Genomic DNA, 23,783 nt, shown 5'->3' with positions numbered 1-23,783 from the left:
CTTACATTTACTTTTTAATTGTGTTCTAAAGTGGAGAACATGGACTTCATTATATTTGTGCTGAAGAATCATTTGTGAGAGGCAGATGACCTTTAGCAGAAATATGGATGTCTTGTGTGTAAGACTAAACAAGTATTTTTCAGTCTCTCAACAAATGTTCCATATAAGCATAATGTAGCCAATCGCTGAGGTGCCTGTCATCATTTGGAAAAGATATGACTCTTCGATGCCAACTATTAATATAACATATTGTGCTTACCACGAATAAAGTGCAGTGGATAAATGGGACCCTTCGTTTTTGAGCTGAATAGCACGTTGGAATGGTTACTCGTTGCATGGCATGTGCTGTTGCATCAAAATCTGTATGAATTTATGTTTGTGATGCCTCATTTCAGTCTAAATAACATTACCATTGCCCCACCGCAAAAGGGCACAGGACTGCTTGAGCCTGGTTGACATCACTCCATACTACACATACTTTATAAGTTATACTAGGCCACTACGTCTCAGAATTCTCCCTCAGCAGTGATTTTCCATAATGGTCAGTACTCTCAAACTTCAACATACAAGTAGACCCCTTGACTGTTGTATAACCGATCGGGATGGCTTAGAAGACTAAACGCATGTTCTTGAAAGATGTGCAGACCACAGATTTTAATGCACACAAGACTAACAAACGTCTATCTTTAAGGTTTGTAATCAGATTAGCATTAATATGGGTAATAGTAACATCTTTCATTTATACCACTTGAAAATGACAGGAGTGTGAAATGAAGAGCTACATAAAAAAGTTATTTCATAAGACTGGCCTTATGCAGACACTATTTCATCCCAAACACGATAAGTGAACAGAGGAGTCAGAAACCATATGGCAATTGAGAAAGTGATGCGATAGCCTTGACACCACTTTATCAATTTATTAAATTTCAGGAGAATAATGTCTATTAATCTCCCCCTCTTTGTAATAGGCGTGTGTGGGGTTAGCAAATTATTAAATTCACAATCCAGTATCTTATATTTGGATTGAAGCTAAGTAAATGTTTTTAGGTACTGCCCATTGTAAAGGCAGAAAGAGATGCAAATTATTTATCTTTGTGTCCCAGAAGATTGTCTTCCCCACAATACCAAATATATTATTCCTCTTGTATAGTGTACTAAATTTGAATTAAGTTAATTTATTTAGTAGCTTAGGTCCAATCTCCTGTAAGAAAGCAATTGTATAAAGTACTATTGAACAGGCCCCTTTAGAGCTGCAGGACCTTGTGCTAAGGGCTAAATGGGTACTTGTGGAACAAAATTCAATTTCTGCCTCAAGCCACTCAGGTAATTGGTGGTTTAAATATAGGTCTATGAGTTGCTGGTCTAAATGTAAAAAATATAATACTTTTACAGTCCGGAAATTAATGCCTTGAAAAGTTTGTTGTGTTGTAATCGCAATTCTACTCCTCTATTCCATGCAGACTGCAGTCTATTAAAATATTATCTAAAATGTTGAAGGATGAGTCCGACAGCTAAAGTGGTACACTTGCAGTAGACAATTCACAATACATTCAAGTCATTAGAATGGATTCTCCGTTTCCCCACCAGGTATCAAGGTGGCCATTACACAGTGACCAAATCTTCTGTAGAGGTCTAGTCCTTGCAGGGAGAACAGTGGGCGAACCATATAGGATCACAGGGAGGTCACTTTAGGGTGCACACGAGTGCCCAGCTTTGCAAGGCGTTGGCAACATGGTACCTAAGAGACGCCAGGCAGCACAATATACACTATAATGGAAACGCAGAAGAAATACCAGTCGCAGTAGCCTCTCCAAAATGGTTCTAATAATTGAAGCGGGTTTAGCAGAGTGGAGAACGCGACTAAACATTTTTTTTTTTTTTTTTTTTTTTGTTTTTTTTTTAAAAGAGCTCCCAGAGGTCTGCTTTAGGACGAATCAGAATGGCACGGTCGGACCACATGAAACCGCGAGTCTGAATGATAACAGAGCTTTTCAATGATGCGGAAAAAGGGAAAGAAAAAAAAAGAGAGAATCGAGTTTTCTCCAGACTGAACAGTTAACATTTTACAGACATTCTTAATCAGTGCAATCTACACAAATATGCGGAGAACTCCAGAGGTATGCACGCTGCCGATTGCCAACAAAGAAAAACACCGGAATAATATTTCAGTTTTGTTTTACAGCTCAAACCCCTTTCCGAGTCCCACAATTATCCAGGGAAAGAAAGATGCCGGGCATGCAAAAGCAGCCTGCTTTCTTCCTGTGCAATGATCACAAAACGAAGGAAACGGATTTGGGGGGCGCGGGTGGAGGCAGACCTAAAGAAAGGCGCATTGTTTGGTTCTGTCACATGGCCACAGCCTTGCTCCTCTTTAAAGCAGAAGAGATAGGCAAAAGAAAACAAGTCAGAGCAACACGCATCGCGCAAAAGTGAAACCGCAATGCAAAAGTAAACAGACGGCTCACTTTGATAAAGCCGAATGGAAAGAGAAAAGCAAATCAATGACCGGTGGCAGACGAGACAAACAAACAAGGAAAATACCTTAGAAATAACGCACAACTGCAAAACAAGATCCTCACAGCCAGAGAACAATCGTCACAGCTAGAGAACAGCAAAACAATGGCGGCTGGAAGAATCGTATCTTTTTCGGATTCGGGGGCGTGTTCATGCTGTTTTAAAAGGGCGTGGCTAAAAAGTGGAAAGAACAGCAAGGAACACGCCCCCGAATCTGAAAAAGACGGAGCCTATTTGGAGGGACGGCTCTCTCCTCCAATGGCTGGCCTCCGTTTAGGAAGCCAGCCAATGGAGGAGAGGCAAAAAGAGAGGCGGGCTAAGGAGCCACTCTAGGAAACATTAAATCTCGACTTCCGGTTCTGCCTTCGGCAGACCGGTAGTCCTCGACCTAAAAAATCGCCTCTGGGTTGTTAGCAGAGCAATCAGCCTACAGGGTTCTGGAAAACACTCTAATCTCCAGCGCCTGCAGCTAAAAATAGCTAGCACCCCAAACCCCACGGACTGCCTTCCACCACTTCCTCCCTCTTCTCGCCCTTCTCTGCTTCCCCCTTCCTGTTCCCGGCTCTTGTTTTTCCCTCCCACTGCGAAAAAACATAGCTTCCTTTGCCTGGAGAAGTACGTTTCACTGTAAACCCTTCGTTTAAAGGCCTGAAAAACTAGAAGTATTAAACACCTGAAAATTGTCTTTCTAATTAGTAAAATTCTTATTTGAAACAAGCATTTGCAATGAAATAGGTCTCGTTTTAGCATGCCACTCGCACGCCAGACTTTGCTCCCCCTTTCTCACCCGCTCCTCCAACTCCCTTACTGCACAGGAGACTAACGTGAGAGAACAGACAACAGGCGCCATTCGCAAGTGTTACAAATACAGTAAACACCGGCGCCAGCACAGAAACTATACCAGACATCCTTACGAATTCAAGTTGCAAAAACGGTTCTGGTTCTGCTTTTAAACACACATTAGAGTCGCAGATTGGATTGGAAGGTTTTAAAAACGAAATACATGCAGAGAACAATTTAGGGACTTAAAAACACGCACTAATAACTTTGTAGTAACTTTGTCTTGGGACACTCCAGACAGTCCTCGTGTTTTACGTTTACATGCTCCATCCTCCAGCTCTATTTATTTTATGCCGTTTTAGCAAGCATGAACACTACCTGGGGCTATTATTAGAGGGCTTTATATGAACAACACTTACTTTACACAAGAAGGAGCTTTGGGAACGTGCATCATGAAGTGAGACATTGTAATCGGGGCTGGAGATGCTAATTAGTAATCTGCTTTGAAGATTGTGTTTCAGTTATAGCATTAAACATAAAGGAGCACTGGCAACGCTGATAAAATGGATTTCATTGTGAATACTGACTACAAGTTTTAAAAAAACTGCAGTACTGAAACAAGCATTTGCTATGCAATAGTTCTCGCTTTTGCAAAATTTTAAGATAATGCCATTGCTCATGACAATGCCTTTTTAATATATTTTATAAAACAAACACATAGTCATGCCATTATCATTTACAATGCCAATAGATACTATTGCATTATTAATAGCAATGCCAACTGCTCACACTTTCCTAATGCGAGACCTATTGCATTGCAAATGCTTGTTAAACCATAAGACTCCGAGCGCTGTTGCGAGTGAGGAGGCCCTATTGAATAGCGCACACTGCAATTTGCCACTTCTCTTTTTGAAACTCAGGAGCGGCAACATTGTCGTGGTGTCACCAGGGTTTTAAGTGGAAGCTTTTTCAATAATATGTACAAGCCATAGTTGCTGCTTATTTATCTTATGCATATAACAACCATTGACAAAGCCAATAGTCCTGACTTCTTGTAGCTGTGATGTTACTTGTATCATATGTCTGGATGCAATGACAGAAACAGCAAAATACAAGTCTGTGGCACACTATGCTAAGCACAGATTTTTTGCCTATGCGTTTTAAGCCACACCCTTAATTACATTGGCCACGCTCCTTGGAGAGACCCCCCCAGTTTTTTCATCGCATTTAAAGCCCTGGCTCCACCACTGCAGCTCTCGAAAGCAGTCTCACAGCTGTGAAGTTCTTGTTTTCAGGCCTTGAAGAGGCAATACAAAATTGTCTAAAAGCAGCAATCAAAAGGTTTGTTTAGTGTCTGCTTTAGGTAAGCAGTGCCCCAAACAAAAGTCACTAGAGAGGATGGGCCCTCGTGGAGCCCGGTACGCCTGAGATGGAGTCAGTTAGCTTATCTGACGCACTACCTTCCGTCGGTGATGCAGACTTTCCTGTGCGTTATTCAAGTAGATTTGTGAAAAGACCCCGTCAGCAAAGCGTGGGATTGTGAGGCGATAAAATCAGCATAAGGTAGTCAATTCACGATCCACTTTCAGTAATGCGATTGCATTGTAAATGTTTTTTTTCTATCTATTTATTTTTTAAGCAATAAGTTGGGTGCTGTGATAGCTTAAAAACAAAAAAAAAACTAAAAAAAATGTTTTCTATTTATTTACTTTTGTTAAGCAATAAGCGCAGGTGCCGCAATTGCTTAAAAAGTAAATAAATAGAAAAACAACATTTGCAATGCAATAGCTCTCACATTACTGAAAGTTTGAGGTATTGGCGTTGCATTATTATTAGCATCGCCAATAGCTCAGACTTTCGGTAATGCGAGACCTATTGCATTGCAAATGCTTGTTGACTCAATGTGAGCGAAAGGTTGCTTCTCTGCATCATCAGAACTATCTATGCAGCTGCATTGAATAACATTAACACAGGGTGATTACAGGACCCCAGGACGGGCACAGCTGTCACACACAATCATACTTATGGTGACAATCGACAGACATATGAGGACGTGCACGTAGTAGGTATGTGGTGGATTAATGGATAAGTTATGGATGCATGGATACGTTTATAGTTGAATGGGTGTATACTTTGATGAATATATAGTTGGATGGGTGTACCTGCATGCAGCGGTGGATGGGTGGACACTGGGCAGAGGTGGCAGCACACGTGGATGGATGCAAGAGTGAATGGGTGGATGAATGCTTGGGCGTGGGCGAATGGATGCATGATTGGGCACGGGTGGATGCTAAATGATGGATGTCGGAAGCAGCTCATCACCAGTTGAGGGAGTTCTGTAAAATAAAAATAATCACCAAGTGGCCCCCGTGCGTGTCACTTGAGCAAATCTTGTGTATGCAGATCACGCTCAGAGCATCAGATCTTTGAAACTGACACAAGTCACAGGGTGAAGTTGACACTCCGGAAAGCAAGTAATGCGCGCTAAAAAAAATAGAGTGGGCATGCTGACGAAAGGACGGGACTTTGGCAGAAGGGTAGGCAAAGTTTGCTAAATTGAAATGAACCCCCAGGCTGCGGCACCTCCATGGAGAAGGGGCGAATGGTCACGTCACTGCAGGTTTCTTGCGTGTAGATGTGTTTAATTGTACGTTTATATGGAAGGGCCTGCACAGCGCTCCTACAGCTGATGGCGGTGCAATGTTGCTGTGTTTTATGCAGGACTTAATAGAAATTGGATCAGTTCAGATATAATTAATATTTAGACGTGCTTTGCAGAGCTAGCAACATTGCGCCTCTCTAAATGTCACGCTAAGCGTGCTGAAACTATGGGAATGTCACACCTAGGTGAAATGACTGAGAAAACCCTTCTGTGGACCAGCAATGCAGGTTCCCGACTACCTGCAGTTTATTCAAAGTGGGAGAGGAACATTAGTCAGTGAAAAACATTTAATTAATAAAACAGGATCCGAATCAAGCCATGCAGCAATGAAAATCGGAAATTGTTACACAATAATGTTATTGTTTTGAACGTATGGCATTGAAGCAAATACCAAGCAGAGGGAGTTGTGGGGAGAATAGTTCCTCCATTTTCTATGTTCCGATAATGTTTTCTAAATGATTGCATTTAGATGCGTTTCTGAAATTGCCAAATAAAGGCATAGCCGAATGTGCCCTGGGCTAGCTGTTCTGACGTCATGGAACACTTGCATTATAATTGTAGACAAACAGTGGTCGTCTGCTTCCGGCTATTACATACACCATGTTGTGCAAGCACATTTAAATTGGCAGTAGGACATGTACACAGCCGTATGCTGTTCATCTGGTAAGAGCCCTGATTGGACAGAACACAAATGAGCTGAAAAGTAGTTGTGGCGGAAGGCGTTACAGAAAATAAAGGTGAAAAAAGTGCTTAGTTTAAAAAACACACGGTTATTCTATCAGTGGTTAGGGAGAAGCTATGAAGCAGCACAAATCAAAGGAAAAAAAACAACTTGCAGATAAGAGAACATTGCATGGTAAGAACGATAAAGCTATTGAGCTATCGGCGTTGCTAGTAATAATGCAACCCCGCTAGCTCAAACTTTCAGTAATGCGAGAGCTATTGCATTGCAAAGCCATCGCGGCACCCGCGCTTTACCTTTAAACAATTTAAGCTAAAGCGCAGTTGCCGTGATGGCTTCAAAAGTAAAAAAATTGAAAACAATTACTTTTTCTATGTCTTTACTTTTGAAGCAATGGTAGCACCTGCGCTTTAGCTTATGAAGTTTAAAGCTAAGGTACGGGTTCTGCCATTGTAGGCAAAAAGTCAAATAAACATAAAAAGAAAGGCATGCAGCCACGTTCGGTGCCACACATAATAAAAGAAAGTCGATGCCGCCATCATTCCTGCCAAGGTGTGCGGTGCTGCCTACATTAAAAACAAGCATTGGTCGCGGGGGAATGCAAAGATGGGGGCTGCAGCGGGAGAGAGAGGCGGAGGCGCGCGCGCGCCGGCAAACGCGAGTTGTGCGCGCGCAGCAGCGCCCAAAGTGAAAGTAATTGCACGTTCACGCGAGCATGAACGCAAGCATTAGGCCAGCAAATGCCGGTGGGAAGTACTTTTAAATCCCACTTACAAAAGTCGAGCAACAGCGCATGCGCTGCTGTAGGCTCGACCTAAAAAGAACCTGCTTTATTGAAAAGCAGTCACAGACATGAAGGTCTACTGAGCCCAGCAGGCCACTATACCTGGGAGGGCCAGCCATTCCTAATTGCGAGTGCCTCATGAATAGTGATGAGGCATGCAATTTGTGACCCCATTGGGAATCGCAAACAGTGTCTCTGACACTGTTGTACATGGCATTTAGCGACTCGCAAATTGTGACTCGCAATTGAGGGCAATTTGCGAGTCGCTAAATGCCCCGGTCGTACATCTGGCCCTAAAAGTGTGAGTGGGAAATAACATCCTAAAACCACTTGACCAGGATCTGGATCTCAATTTAATGTTCACACACCACTTGATTATCACCTGCACAAGTATGAAAGAGCTGACCTTGAAGATGCAGCACCTTTTCATGCAGAGGTTTCACAAACAAAACAATTATGTGAACAGGAAACCCACAAAAGGATATCAACCATCTTGAGTACAAAATATCAAATACTGCACATCATATACAACAGAAACAATGCATGCCAATGTGATCCTGCCCATAGAGCTCTTTTCTCAAACTCCAGTGGCCACATAGTACGGTGCCACTGGTCTACCTGGAGAGAAAGGTACAGTCAAATCTAAGTGAATAAATATGGCCACCTCTCCTTCTTTGAGGAAATGCCTAAACCAGACAACAGGAGCAAAATGTGTAATCCCTGAAAGCAGAAGACACCCAAACGTTCAAGCTGGCAGCTGCCTTGTCACCAACACCAAAAACCAACAACTTGAAACTTGTGCGAACAAAGACCAATAACTTACTATGGCCTGGATTTCGGTGCCACCGTGGATGTGCTGTGTCTGCGCCATGCGCTCCGCCAGATGTCGAGCACCATAGAGTGAGTCTATGGCTGTCCACTGTTCAAAAGCTTCCTCTCCATCCAAAAACAGCAGCTGCAGAGTTACCTGCCCATTCTGAGGCATGGAATTATCAGGTAGAGTGATAAAAGAGAGTGGAGAGAAAGAAATAATGTACGTGAGACAAAGGCCACAAGGTTCAGCAAAGAATGGCTTGCAATACAAATCAACTACTTAATATAATTCTCTAAAAGCTCCCTGGTGGATTCTATATTCTCAAGGGTTCACAAGGATTCCCCTAGACACAGTCCAAAATGGTAATAACTTGAATGCCAGGTCTTTGAGGGTGGAAATTCTCAAGGAACACCATTTAGTATGACTAAGACGTTTTACCTCGAAAGGGACAGTTGAACGTATTGACTGAACTTACAGTCAATTATTTTTCTAAAGGCATTGGGGTTGGATTGACCACTGTCTGCTGGACCAAGCTAGCTCCTAAGCTCCATAACAGAGAGAGCTTAACACTCTTTCTATTATGGAAAAACAAACTTTGAAATTCTATGTCAGGACTGGAGGTGAGGATTACGCTGTCTTTCCCCACATTATTTTCAATCCTGCAGTCAAATCGTGCTCATAAAAGCATTTTATTAACAGAACCGTAACAAAACTATCTTTCCTATGCACACCCAGGATAATAAACCCAAAGTTCCATCAAATCACATTTGAGGCTGCAGCTCATAGTCCTGTCGCTCCTTTCATGGCCTCTCGTTCTTCGTGTGGTGGTGGCCACTTTGTCTCTTCATTCCTGTTGGTCCCTTGATTTCCGTTTGGTCATTCCTGTTTGGGTGTATCGCTCCCTGTAATCAGAATATAGGGGCCGATTACAATCCATCCGGTAGGTCGTAGCCTTTAGGGCTGCCTCATAATGGGCCGATCGGTTTCCTTTCTGACCACCTCATTGTGATGGAGGCGGTTGGAAAGGAAACTGTCCGCTCACTCTGGCTGGCTTCCAACGGGCTCAGAGAGTCCGTCTGTCAGTCGGAATGCGACCTGTAATCTCAAAGGCATTTCTTTCCGCCCTTCAGATTACAATGCACGCTTTCTGACATGGTTTCCATGCCGGTCTGTCTGACATGGAAACCATGTCGGAATGCCTATTAGGGGGCTCCCAGCGGGGCCCCCTTTGGTGCACGGCCTCAAATTGGAGGCCAAGGGGGCATAGGTGCCCCCCTGTTGATCCCTGTACCTTGTGGCAGGCACCTTGAGGTGCCTGCCACGGGGTGCAGTGTTGAACCGTACCTCCCATTTCACTATGGGAGCATGCATTACCGCCGTAATCCATGCTCCCATTGTGAAAGATAGGAATGCGACCAAACAGTGTTTGTCGCATCCTAATCGGATGGTCGGTACAGTTGACCGGGTGTCTGTCGGTCCCATGACTGAGTTGGTGTCGGGAGAAAGTGATTCCGCCCGACATCGTAATGAGCCCCAAAGTGTTATCTGAGGAACTTCCATCTAATGTAATATATTCCAAATAAGAACACGCTTGATATTTCTTTCTGGCAAAATATCAACATTATTAACAGATACAGTAGCACTTCAATGGGTGGATAATCCTCACCTCTGTGTGCTCAATAAAATTTTAACTTTCCATTATGATAGGTAGGACATTTTTCATTCTACGTCAGGACCGGAGGCGAGGATTATGCTAGTTTAAAGCTTATTCACCACCAGGGAAGCCATATCCATGCCAGCCTTAAAATAAAACTTCTTGAAGGAGGAATCTGAGGATCAGTCTGCTGCATTCTATGTGCCCCAAAAATGCTAGAATCAATGGCCGCTTCTTGCATAACTCAGCAGTCACATCTGGCAATGCTAGGGAAAGACACCACCTTGAAAGGCTTCTTGATCGAAATTATTAATTGCCTCTCCCCCGGAGATGATGCATAGTTACGTACAAGACCGACAGTATTGTGACCATGAATTTACATGCTAATGAATGTTTTATATACAATAATATTATGGAAACTGTCATGATAATGTGTGTTGCAGTATTATAGGTGCAAGCAGTGAGGCAGTTTTTTAACCTCATAAATATCTCTACTGTCTGAAGTATGTGCCTGTGAGTACCGGAGCCTAAAGCCAATAGGTAAAATAATAGAACAAAGTGTATTTGAAAGACTCATGTTTACCTGTGGGTATCTTGGTGTCGAATAATAGATGTGTATGGATATCCAGCAGACTGGCACCCATGCTATCGACCAGAAAATGATGAGAGTTTGAGCGGAACGAAGAGGGTTTGAAGCTGGAAAATGGATCAGTACTTATTTTCAAAGCTTTATTCGTCAGTGATAGGTTGTCAACTTTTAAAGTTTCATGCATAACTGCTTTAAACTGAACAGAGAGAGAGAAACAATAAGCCTGATTTATTTCATGGGTTTTGGCAGTGGAGATGTGCATTTTGATATACAATATAGCCAAATGGTGCTCATACCAGCACAAAAAGCAGGGCTTTAAAAGGGCACCAGTAAAATATCCAAAAATAATTTGATTTTCCATTGAAGCCTTACCCTCCACTGGGGACTTGAGATTAACTTTCCCAAAGAAAACCTTGAGAAAAGTGTAGCGAATTATAAATTACACAAATCACCAGCCATCAACAGCAGAGCTACACAGATCCTAGAGTACCCCACAGCAATGATTTTCTCAGTTATCTAGTTCGAGGATCAGATATCAGAGAGATTGCATCAATCAACTTGTTTTTAAAGATATACAAAAAAGTCTACCTAAAGAAAAGTCCTTATATTTATTTATGTATTACAAAATACTAAAAGTTATGTATATGGTTAATTTTAATTGACTGATTTTAAAATGTTACATTTGTTTTTAATTTTAGAAACATTATTAAAATATTGTATTAAATAAAATATGTTTAAAAAGTCAAAATAAATAAATTGATGTTAACATTATTTCCTATGGGGTTCTATTTTAAGTTTCTGCCATATGAAACTATGGGAGGGTGTTGCAGTACCAGTGGTTGGCTGTGTGTGGTGCTTGACTTTCTCCAGGTCTGAGCTGGAGTACATTTACAACTGTTCTGGCACCTTTTTGGCGGTAGTGCTTTTAGAAGAGCAGGTTGCAAACAGGAATGACCTATCCCCCAAACACTTTCTTGCTGCACCCCGAGCCCCATCTACTTAGTAATGAGTATTCTCAATTTTCCAGTCACTTACCCCTGTTCCTCTGACATTTACTACTAAATCATATACTTACATATGCAGAGAGCTCTGCAGTCGAGGCAAAGTTGTTCACAGACAAGATAGGAGAGGCGGAGACCTCCACACAGGTTTGTAAACAGCATTTTGTAGTATATCAGTAGAATGAAATACAGTTTGTGAATAGGCCCCAGTATCACCCAAAATTATTTCAATATCAGCTTTTGGCATGTTTGGACACCACTTGGTCAGTGAGCAAGGGCAAATGAATTATCAGCTAAGCTAATGGGAGCTCTTTAGTCACTCAACTGTGCTAATGATTCCCTTCAATGGTGGATTGAAAAGTAGTTGGACTACCACATCCTAGTGGGTCAGCCATCTCCAGCACTAGATATAGGCGTCTGAGCCTCCTCTTGATACAATGAGCAACTCTCTGGTACATGAGAAATACAGGCGTCTTCGACCTTAAGTCACTAGACCGAACAACCGGACATAATGAGCACATATTATGAAAAACTTGAGAAGAACTCCAGAGAGGCACCAAGAGCACACTGAACAGGACAGAAAAGCAGCAACCTGGAAGAGAGCCCTTAATACAAAATAAAAATTCTTAGATTTATTATTGGCATAAACCTGACATATGCAGCAGCACCAAAAACCGCAGGTACTTTATTTAGTGAAATGTATTTTGATGAAGTATTAACATTTATGAGAACAGCAACGGGCATTAATTACTGATTGTATCTTTAAAACTGATATTCTGATTTATGAAGTCATGCCATTTCATTTCATTTTCAAAAGAATGTTATTTTCAGTGCCTAAAAGAGGCAATCTGAGAAACAAACATTTCCCTGCTGTACATCCAGCAATTTTTATCGTCACCCTTTTGTTAAGTTTGCTAGGTTTGTTGCTCCTATGTCCTGTCACAAACGAAAAAATACTAGAGAATTTAACTAGTTTGCCTTCTGAACTGCTTGCAAAAACTATTGTTTCTTATACAATACGTTCCTAAAAGTGTGCCGTACAAGGCACCACGTAGTCCCATTTTCGAGAAAGGTTATTTGGGGGGGAGCCGCAAACCTTTTAGAGAGGATTGAACTCACTTGCAATGCTCACTCAATTGAATAGGGGACTTATTAAAATATTTTCCACGAGTCCTTTTAGCTCCCAGTCTCTTATTGTGCCTCACCTCAATTTCCCCTCAGCTCAATATTACTCTCATCTTAAGCTCACTTCAAATTCACCTCAACCCAACCTGACCGTAAACTCAACCTTGTCTCAACACAACATCAGCCTCACCTTAAATATCACAACACCTGTCCTCAACTTTACAACACCTTTGCTGCACCTCTTCGCATTTTCAACTCACTTCTTACTAACCTTTTCCTTTCTCCTCTGATCCGGCCTCATCCACTCCTATTTATGCATGTTAATGTGTGCAGGTACCTGCTATTGTGCATCAGAAATTCGTCATAAGATTTGGATTCTGTCACTATTCCAAACTTTAGTACTCAAATAGTTATTTTTAGTACCTCCTATTTGTGATTTGTAAAATGTTGAGGGTATAATCATAATGTTTTGTGACATCAAGTTCAGAGATAGTCATTCCCCACAGTCTCTGCCTCAATGTCGGCAATTTGTATTTAGCGGTAATCGTAATGCAGAACAATTTTGCAAAGACCTTTATCAAGGCATCGTATCTATAGTAGCTCTAGTTTGTCTTTATTACCCCTCAAAGTCACACCATGCTTTAATTACATATCTTTATATCATAGAAAGTGTCCTGGAACTGAACTCAACACTCCAAATATGTCCCGGAAAGCTGTATGCATTGCAAGTGTGAGAGAAAGCATGCACTATTTTGCCCTAAAAGGAAACCCTTCAATAAAAAGCTCAGAGTGATGAACGATCTGAGGTTCTTTCTGAGGCCAAGTGGAAGGCGTTCTAAGTGGCCATCCAGCCCACTCCATTACACCATTGATTGCTTACAAGCTGTGACCTCTGGTCTCTGAAGCTAAATCTAACACTCTTGGAAAACGGGTAGACGAGTCCATGAATGACATGAAAATTAAATTAACACTGGTAGCCTGTTGGTGTTTGTTGCACTGGCTGAAGACCAAAATGTGCTCAGAGTCGAACTTTGTACCAAAGGGCAGGTTGTATGTAGGACTGATGTTTTGGGATGGGGGAGATGAACATGGAGCACTAATTATGGAAATGTACAGGATATTTGTCTTTGCAGCTCAGGATTTTGGAACTGGTACTGCAATGGCAACTATGAGTGATGGCAGTGGGAATCAAAGCTATGCATACTGCAGTGGAGTGAGAAATGATAATTAAAAATGAATGTAATAGGTGATACTTGATTTCCCAAGGACGTTACATAGAACATGCACATCAAATCCCTATATGCAGAGGAGTGACAAGTATTTGAATAGGTCAACAGAAGATTTAAATGCACTACAGAGTATTTCCTAACTGTATCTAAAGCTGTAGACATACACACTATGGAAACAAGCACTGCAATCAGCTGCATCACCACACATTCACATGACCATTTCACTAGTCTGTCTGTTGTAAATTGAAACAACGATGTGATTAAGCATTTACTAAAGACATTAATTCCCTTCCTTTAGAGCATGTTTCCTCTGTTATGTTGACCGAAGTTCGGACTCCATTTTGTATTGTCATGCCTCCACGTGTTCACCACGAGAAGAGTCCAACCTCTGTGTTAGTTGCTCTTGTAATCTGCCTAGTAACAGTCTATAAATAGCTCTTTTGTCCATCTGGCGCATGCCCAGACTTGACCACATCTGTTATCAGTTAGCCTTGTTTGACCATGTTTTCGCGGGCTCAAGGAGTGTGTTAGCTCCGCCCACCTATTGATTCAGTATCGAAAATGACCATAAATGGTAATGTTCTTCGGCCTCATGTTGTATCCACCCACTTATGAGCCCCTCTATTGTGTATAAAAGGGGACCATGTACGTAAGTTCTTTGTGCTACTCTATGCAATACTGAAGAGTGTTGTGTGGATTGTAGGACCACCCTTAAGGGTTAATAAATGCTGTCTTTGTACTTTGCAGTTTCCGTGCCAACTTCCTTACAGATTCCATTACAGGAGAGCGAACCCTTGTGTTCTGCGGGCCTAGCTGGGGCTTGTATTCATCAATTGGCGCCCGTCACGTGGGGCTCATCGGCGACTCGGATGCTCGAAGGACTGGTCGCGACGAAGGTGAGGAATTTGGCCGGGGACGTGATCACTGCCAGCGGCGTCTTAGCCCTGGCATCCCGAGGTTTTTCTTCCTTCCCTTCCGAGCTGACCGTCTGGGTGGCGCCGGTCCTCGACTGAGACCTCTTCTGTCGGTCCTGCCGTGAAAGCCGTTTGGGCGATTTTGGAGCTTGGCAGTTGGAATCTGGACTCTTGATTGGTAAGAACCGTTGTACGGTACTTGCTCCGAGTTTTTGAAGCCTGGTCTGGCTATTTGAGTTTGATTTGTGATGACTAGTCATATTCTGTATTTGTTTTTGTGAAAATATATGCGTTGCAACACATATAGGCAGGTAATGTGGAGAGATTTCTCCGGAGCTGTGTAACCTTGAACGGCGCAACGATTAAGTGCCATTTTCTTTATAATATTGCATATCTTGCATTATTTCTGAGCATGCCTGCTTTTAGCGCACTCCGTAAGTGGTGTTGCTGCTTTGGAAACCGGTTGAACCTCGAGGAATCTGCTCCGGCTCCCCCAGAGGGGACTCCTAATAGGGATATGTATGTGAAGCATGGTCTTTCTTCCATAATGTACAGCACAGTATGGAGGAAATATACTAAAAAAGATCCTGAGTTACGATGGCCTTTGTATGGATCGTTTGATATACGTAAGATTGAGTATGTGGAACAGTGTATGTGTAAACGGCGTGCTCGTCAGGATATGTTTGAGTGTGTGCGGTTGTGGGTGAAGGAAGTGCGTGAGCGAGAGAAGCGTGAGAAAGCGCTGTTTGATAAAGAACAACGGAAGAATGATCATGTGCGAGCACAGGAAGCGAAGCGTCGGGAGGATAGAGAACAGACGGAGAGACAGGAGAAAGAGCGTAGGCTGCAAGTCTCGGGTCAATATGCTGTTCGGCAGCCACTTTATCCTGTCCTTAATAATCTTGATGATGATTTTTATTTACTAGATCGCTCTCCGCCCCCTTATGTTGGCGCATCTGCTCCGAGGCCACAAGATTCTGACCCGGTTCCGGGTAAGGTAGATACGCGGTCCATGCTGTCGGCCGAGCAAATGGCTGAGCTTCGGCAAATTTCCTTCCGTGCACTTAAGGGCAAGGTGTCCGTGGATGAATTACTCCATACTTGGGGGCCGTGGCAGGATAGAGATAAATTGTATTTTCTGGGTCATTTCGCTGAGGAAGTGATTGCTGCTTTCCGGAAACATTCTGGTGTTTTTGAGCCTGACGAAGTGACATCGGATGCTAAAGCATTGCATAATGGTATTTTCTCTTCCTCTAAGGCTCCTGATACGGCTCGGCGGCTGTTCGCCTTGCGGGACGCGGTGCTGGCCCTTAAAGAAAAATCGCGCCAACGAGCAGGGGAGGAGAAGCAGTCGGATTCGCGTACAGCAGAGGGCCACTCATCCACTTCCCAGTCAGATAAGGATGGCATAGTGCATGTTAAACCAATGCGAGAGGCGGCGCCTTTGTATGTTCCTCCTAAAGGAGCGGGGACTAGCTCAGACACCTCCTCTGCTGATGCTAAGGGATATTTTGTGTATAATTGGGTTTATACTCCTTGGCATAGAGCTGATGTTATGGCATTGAAGAATGCATTGCCTGATCCCCGCAAGAATCCAGCGGCCTTCTACGAAGAAGTCGAGGGGGCCTTGAATTCTTGCGTTATGACCTTAGCAGATATAGACCTGTTCTTTGGCCTTATTCTACCACCGGATATGTGGCGATCTGTCCGAAAGGTGGATGATATAACTGCTTTTAAGGCTCGGTGGTCTGAGCTTGAAAATGAGGATAAGGATCAGAAGCCCGCGCAGAAACCACCACAGATTATCTTAGATCTCCCCGCTGCTATTCTGGAAAAACTGAAGACAATTATCCCCCCTAAAAAGATTGACTGGAATATGTTAGCTTCATGTAAGCAAAAGGTTGACGAGTCAGTTGCAGACTTCTTTACGCGCTTTGAGGAAACGTTTCATGACTTTAGTGGCCAGTCGCTTACTGACGATACGGGTCGCCACCTCTTTGCGGATAAATATGTGGCTAATCTGCTGCCGGCAGTTGCGGCCCGTTTAAAAGCGAGTGAGAGTTCTTGGTCCTCCGCGACCCCGACGGCTCTCCTGACTATAGCTCAGTATTATGAGCGTCAGGAGCAAGAAGCAAAGGGCCAGGAGGAAAAGAAATCGAAAGATCTCAAAACAAAGGTGATGTTGGCACAAGTATATGGCCCGCCCCGACGGGGTGTTAACAGAGGTAGGGGAGGATCTTATGGTCCTCCCTCGGGCCGGTCTGATTTGAATAGAAACCAATGTGCGTATTGTAAGCAATCGGGCCATTGGGCTAGGGATTGCCCGGTGTTGCATGCTTCGCGTCAGGGACATACTCAGGGTGGCCCGAGAGGTAGAGGGGGTTTCTCGAACTTTAGAGGGAATTCTAACGAACATGCTCGTTTTGACTCTGCTGGGCAGCACCGAGATCGATCAAATATTTTCGATCGCCAGCATCAGTATCAAGTGTCGAGGATTGACCGATCGGGGTACCATGATTCTCAGCATGCATAGGAATGCGTTGGATGGGGGTTAGAATCAGTTGAGGTGCCGGTCGATCAGAAGGGTCCTTATGTATCGGCTGAGGTTTTGGGCTCTACTGATCAGTTCCTAGTGGATACAGGAGCGACACGTAGTGCGCTGTCTAAGCAATTGGTTCCGGGGGCTCCCCCATCCGGCTTAATGGTTACATCGGTAGGGTTTGACGGTACACTCTCCCGAAGCCCTCTTTCACAGCCCCTTACATTTAAGGTTGATTCTTTTTCTGCACCCTGTCCGTTTCTGCTTGCCCCGTACACACCGGACAACATTATGGGCCTTGATATGTTAAAGCATTTTAGGGCTACGATCCGCTGCTCCCCTGCTGGTGTGCGGGTGATATTGAATGACAATTACCCCCGGTCTGAACAGATGTGTGCGATTTCAGAGGATGCGCTGTTAGCTACCCTCCCTCGTGCTTTGTGGGCAACTTCGGATACTGATGTGGGACAAATGGTGATTCCGCCGGTCCACATTAGTGTCCAGGAGGGGGCGGTGTTACCACGCCTCCCACAGTATCGTATTTCCCAGGAGGGCGAGGAGGCTCTCATACAGATAGTGCAGGATTTGATTGCGGTGGAGGTAGTGGAGGAAGTTCCCTACAACATCTGTAATAGTCCGATTCTTCCCATTCTGAAAAAGGATACGGATGCCAGAGTTTATCGGTTCATAATTGATTTAAGGGAAGTAAACAAGATTGTGATACCCCAGTACCTAGTGGTTTCCGATATCACGACGTTGCTTACTTTGGTCCCGCCTACGGCAACCATGTTCTCTGTGATTGATTTGAAAAATGCCTTCTTTTCCATTCCCATTCACCCCGATAGCCGATATCTTTTTGGGTTTACTTTAAATAATAGATCTTATCGTTTTTGTAGGATCCCCCAGGGCTACACAGAAAGCCCTAGTATTTACAGTCAGGCTTTGAAAAGACAATTGGATTCCTTTGTTCTGCTCGAGGGGGTCGCCCTCATTCAATATGTCGATGACATCCTGCTGGCGGCTGACACCCTGGAGTTGTGTGAAAAAAGCACGTTATCCTTACTTTCCTTTTTAGCATCCCACAATCATAAGGTATCTAGGAAGAAATTGCAATTCTGTAGACCAAAGGTGACTTATTTGGGTCACCTTTTGTCTAAGGAGGGGCGTGCACTCACATCGGATCGTATCCAAGTAATCTTGGACACACCGAGACCGTCCACGCAGAAGGATGTGCGTGCATTTTTGGGTCTTGTTTCTTTTTGTAGACAGTGGATATTGGGGTTTTCACATATAGCTAAGCCATTGTTAGCCCTCTTGACAAAAGACACGCCTATCCCGATCCCTTGGTCAGATGAGTGTGATGCTGCTTTTCAGCAACTACGACAGGCCCTTTGTTCAGCACCAGTGTTAGGGACCCCTGATTATGCAAAACCCTTTTCGTTGTATGTGCATGAGAAAGATGGATGTGCATTATCAGTTTTAGTGCAGATGCACGGCGATAAGCAGCGCCCTTGTGCATATTTTTCGGCTGTACTTGATCCTGTCGCCCGAGCATTACCAGGGTGTTTTCGCTCGGTTGCGGCGACAGCTGTGGCAATACGCCAAAGCGAGGGAATTGTATTATCTCATAAGCTGTTGGTATTAGTCCCCCATGCTGTTGATGCCCTGCTTAATCAAACAAAGACGCAGCATTTGACCAGTGCCCGTTTAACGGGATATGAGTTGACGCATTTGGCTCCTCATATTACGTTGAAAAGGTGCGTAACGTTAAACCCGGCCACATTGTTGCCATACCCCGAGACCCAGCCTGAGGCGCGGAAAGCACATGATTGTATTCTTGTGACTGAGGAACAAACAAAGGGTCGTATTGATCTCCAGGATACGCCCTTTCCAGATGTAGATGGAGAACTGTGGGTGGACGGATCATGCCTGAAGCTACCAGATGGTACGACTTCAGCAGCGTATGCAATTACCACGTTACAAACGATAGTGGAGACAGCACGCATACCACAGAAATCAGCTCAAGCAGCGGAACTGATAGCATTAACACGAGCATGTGAGCTCAGTACAGGATTATGTGTGAATGTTTATACAGATAGCCGCTATGCCTTCGGAGTAGCGCATGACTTCGGCCTGCTCTGGAAGGAGAGAGGGTTTTTAACGTCACATGGAGTACAGATAATGCATGGAGAATTAGTTCACAATCTTTTAACTGCATTGACATACCCAAAGAAAATTGCCATCGTTAAGTGTAGCGCCCATAGGAGAGTAGTTGATAAAGTTGGAGAAGGGAATGCGTTAGCAGACCGAGTGGCACGGGAAACTGCGATGCAGCCCGGTGCTACTGCCATGTATGTAGTAAAGTCACAGGTGGAAAGATGGCATGATGCGAAGGAGGAAGTGCGAGAAATGCAAAGGACCGCTTCTGACAAAGAGCGGGAACAATGGGCTAGCGAGGGAGAACTGGATAACGAGGGCTGCTGGAGAAATAAGCAGATGGATAGATGGAAATTACCCACGGCTTTTGTACAACCTATGGTTCAGATGGCACATGGGCTAGCACATGTTGGAGCTTCCGCAATTGTAAAATTGCTTACCCAAGTCTGGGAGCATCCAGAGATTGCTAGCACGGCAAAGAGGGTGGTGCAGACCTGTATGATCTGCTTGAGGTATAACCCAGGAAAGGGTACTCGAACTCCTTCGAGGTTTTGCAGATGGATTACATCCAGCTTGAGCGCTGTAACAATTTGAAGTATGTTCTAGTAGTGGTTTGCGCCTTCAGTAAATGGGTTGAAGCGTACCCTACGAAAGACAATACTGCAATGACTACTGCGAAGCTGCTGCTGAAAGAGTTCTTCCCTCGATATGGCGTTTGTAGACTTCTGTGGAGTGATAATGGGCCTCACTTTGTAGCGGATGTTATAAAGTACGTCTTGAAGGGCCTGGGCATCACCCAGAAGTTTCACGCGGTATTCCACCCTCAGTCTGCAGGACTAGTCGAGAAGTATAACGGTACACTGAAGCTCAAGATCGCTAAAATTCAAGCTTCGACGTCTTTGACTTGGCCAGATGCTCTACCGCTGGCGTTATTGTCAATTAGATCGGTACCACACTCTCGAACTGGCCTTACACCGTACGAGATTGTTTTTGGGCGCCCAATGAACATTTGGGGTCCACCAAAACCTAAGGCTGTGTATGATGTACCTTGTGTAATGATGAACGATTATCTGGCACAGTTAACGGATAACTTGGTTTCTATTCATCAACAGGTCCGAGAGGCGCTCCCTGATCGGTCTACCGGTGAAGGACATGGTCTCCGACCTGGCGACCACGTAATGGTGAAAATCTTCGACAGAACAAACAGTTTGGAACCGAGATGGGTGGGTCCTGAGCAGGTCCTCCTCGCAACGAGGACGGCTGTGCGAGTCTCCAACAGAAAGAATTGGATCCATTCCCTGCACTGTCGGAAGGTGCCGCCCGGATTGGTGGAACCTGCCGTGCTGACCGATCAACGAGAGATCCTGGCTGCAGAGACAGGCCGTGCTGCGGAGCCAAACGCCACTGAGGAGCTCTTTCCGGACCACGCGACTCCTGGAGGAAGGCGATATCATCTTAGACCAAGGAAGTGAGTTTTCCAGTACCGGGACATACTGTCAGAACGGCCCTTGGGTTAGTGAAACGGAGAGCCGATGAGGCAAGGGGGGGGGATCAGCCCTGCATTAGTGTAGCGACACCCGTCTTGGCCCGCTGGTGAAGAAATCGACCGCTGCCCAAGGGGAAGAGTTCTGACAGACTTTTAGTTTCAGGAAGATATCGGGGTTTTCACTTTCGACATGGAGAAAAAGAAAATCCTTTGTGCATCAGGGTTCATGTTAACAGTAGCTATTGTTGGGATAACCACATGGTTTGTGGAGGATGTAACTCCTGCTCGGAAAATACTTGTGTTGACAACTCCGGTGCCTGAGGAGCACTACTTTTATACATTACCGTATCAAGAGTTGAAGCATCGACAGTCTTATTTGAATAACACTTTCATCCAGATGCTGCATCATACCCACGTTGCTACGAACGCTACGAACTGTTGGATATGTGGGATGATGCCAGCCCACCAGAAGAAAGGAGGAACGCCATTCATACCACTTCCTTTCTCTCATAATGGCTCTTGTAGAGCATGGTACACTTTGCTTTTTGCCACTCGGAAGCCGACAGTGGGACGATTACTCTTCAGACTCAATAAAGAATGTCAATGTCACCAGGATAAAAATGGGTATCCGCAAGCGAATGGGACAATTTGGGAGTGGGAAGAGTACCGACCAGACAATGAATCCATTCCCTACATTTTCACGAACACTAGAGACACTGTGGGAAAGGACAAATTTGTGATTCAAGTGGCACAAGCTCAAGCGGACCTGTGTGTCCAGAGTGTGGGTTTTATTCCTGTTGGTGTCAGTGATTGCATCACTGTCCTGAACATTGATGGATTGAATAATAGTACCTTTCTAGCGTCCCATAATACATACTTTGTGTGTGGAAATAAAGGTTATTACCGTCTGCCGGCTGGGTTGTCTGGGGTATGCTATGTATCATTCCTATTACCTCCTGTATTCCTAGCACCAGCATCTTATCATAAAGATTTGAAATTATTGAATAATGTGAATGTAAATAGGTATAAACGTACTCTATCAATTGATGATGTAGATCAGACTGATACCAGCCTGCAACAGTATATTGATTTTAACTTAGGACTGTTTTTCTTTGTTGGAGCCGCTTTGAACAGTAGGAAGATCCGAAGATTAACAAGAGTGGTAGAGGCTGTGACAAACCAAACTGCTGCTGCTCTTGGGAATCTTACGGAAGAATTGCAAATTACTAGAATTGTTGCACTGCAGAATCGCATGGTATTAGATGTCATGTTAGCCGATTGAGGTGGAGCTTGTAAAATTATTGGAAGTAGCTGTTGTGTGTTTATCCCTGATCATACGCCATCAGTTTATAATGCCATCAACAAACTACATAAAATTGCGGCTGAAATTCATACAGAAAACGGCACTTGGTCCTTTTCTGGATGGTTTTGGGCGTTGATTACTGCCTGGGGATGGAAGGTCTTAACTGGCCTTTGTATTATTGTAGCAGTTCTGTTTTCTTGTTGTATCTGTGTTCAATGTGGTCCCTTGCTCTGTTCCTTATGTGTATCGTTCTGTATCCCCGATAAGAAAGCTATTGCCGATGTTGCTCATCAGAAACGTTTAGCTAAAGAAGTCGAAGAAATGATGACAATTGACATATATGATGATTATCCTAACAAACCGGATGTCTTCAGTAAATGCTGAAAGGGTCGTCTGTTGTAAATTGAAACAACGATGTGATTAAGCATTTACTAAAGACATTAATTCCCTTCCTTTAGAGCATGTTTCCTCTGTTATGTTGACCGAAGTTCGGACTCCATTTTGTATTGTCATGCCTCCACGTGTTCACCACGAGAAGAGTCCAACCTCTGTGTTAGTTGCTCTTGTAATCTGCCTAGTAACAGTCTATAAATAGCTCTTTTGTCCATCTGGCGCATGCCCAGACTTGACCACATCTGTTATCAGTTAGCCTTGTTTGACCATGTTTTCGCGGGCTCAAGGAGTGTGTTAGCTCCGCCCACCTATTGATTCAGTATCGAAAATGACCATAAATGGTAATGTTCTTCGGCCTCATGTTGTATCCACCCACTTATGAGCCCCTCTATTGTGTATAAAAGGGGACCATGTACGTAAGTTCTTTGTGCTACTCTATGCAATACTGAAGAGTGTTGTGTGGATTGTAGGACCACCCTTAAGGGTTAATAAATGCTGTCTTTGTACTTTGCAGTTTCCGTGCCAACTTCCTTACAGATTCCATTACAGGAGAGCGAACCCTTGTGTTCTGCGGGCCTAGCTGGGGCTTGTATTCATCATGTCAACCCCAGAAAGAAGCTGTGCACTGTAGTACTAAGCGCTGCCACCACCCTCAGTTGCAGTATCTGCTCTCTGCGGGCACATTCACACTCTTCAGTAGCAGCACAGCACATGAAAACTGAAACTGCGGAATATGCCCTTCTTCAACCTAGCCCCAGCACCTGCGCAATGCAGAAATATGCCCACCATCATCCCCAGTAGCACCTGTGCACAGCAGGACTAAATCCTGACCTTTTAACCAGCTTCATCGCTGCGTTCCGCAGATGCATGGCTTACTCTTACTTAAATTGCAGCATTACATGTACTACTGCAGGAGAGTGTGCATTGCCTTCACTCATCTTGCAGCCATTTACTCCTGTCTGTGCAATGCAGAAGGAGCATGTCCAGCTGTCACCTGAGTAGAAAGCATCACAAACTTGGTTCACAACGTCCACAGGAATTTCCTCTTTGGAGGCCTAATGTGCCTGCACCTGGTTCCCCACGCCGAAGTTGCCCTAGGTCTTTAGAGGCTTTAAATAAATGTTTCCAGCCTAGCTCTCTTAATCCCCCAAATTGCC

The 23,783-nt window shown here is 44.1% G+C and overlaps 1 protein-coding gene across 1 annotated transcript in view; it reads right to left on the bottom strand.

Moving 5' to 3' along the window:
* QPCTL (glutaminyl-peptide cyclotransferase like) overlaps nt 1–23,783 on the bottom strand; it is a 687,611-nt gene that overhangs the window by 431,772 nt on the left and 232,056 nt on the right. The window contains exon 4 of the mRNA XM_085625556.1: nt 8,246–8,398. Within this exon, the coding sequence (XP_085481682.1) occupies nt 8,246–8,398 (153 nt within the window). The remainder of the gene's footprint in view (nt 1–8,245; nt 8,399–23,783) is intronic.

The sequence above is a fragment of the Triturus cristatus genome, chromosome 9, assembly GCF_964204655.1.
Source record: "Triturus cristatus chromosome 9, aTriCri1.1, whole genome shotgun sequence".
Classification (NCBI taxonomy): Eukaryota; Metazoa; Chordata; class Amphibia; order Caudata; family Salamandridae; genus Triturus; species Triturus cristatus.
Note: the sequence above shows the minus strand (reverse complement) of the source record. Positions and strands in the feature narration are given on the sequence as shown.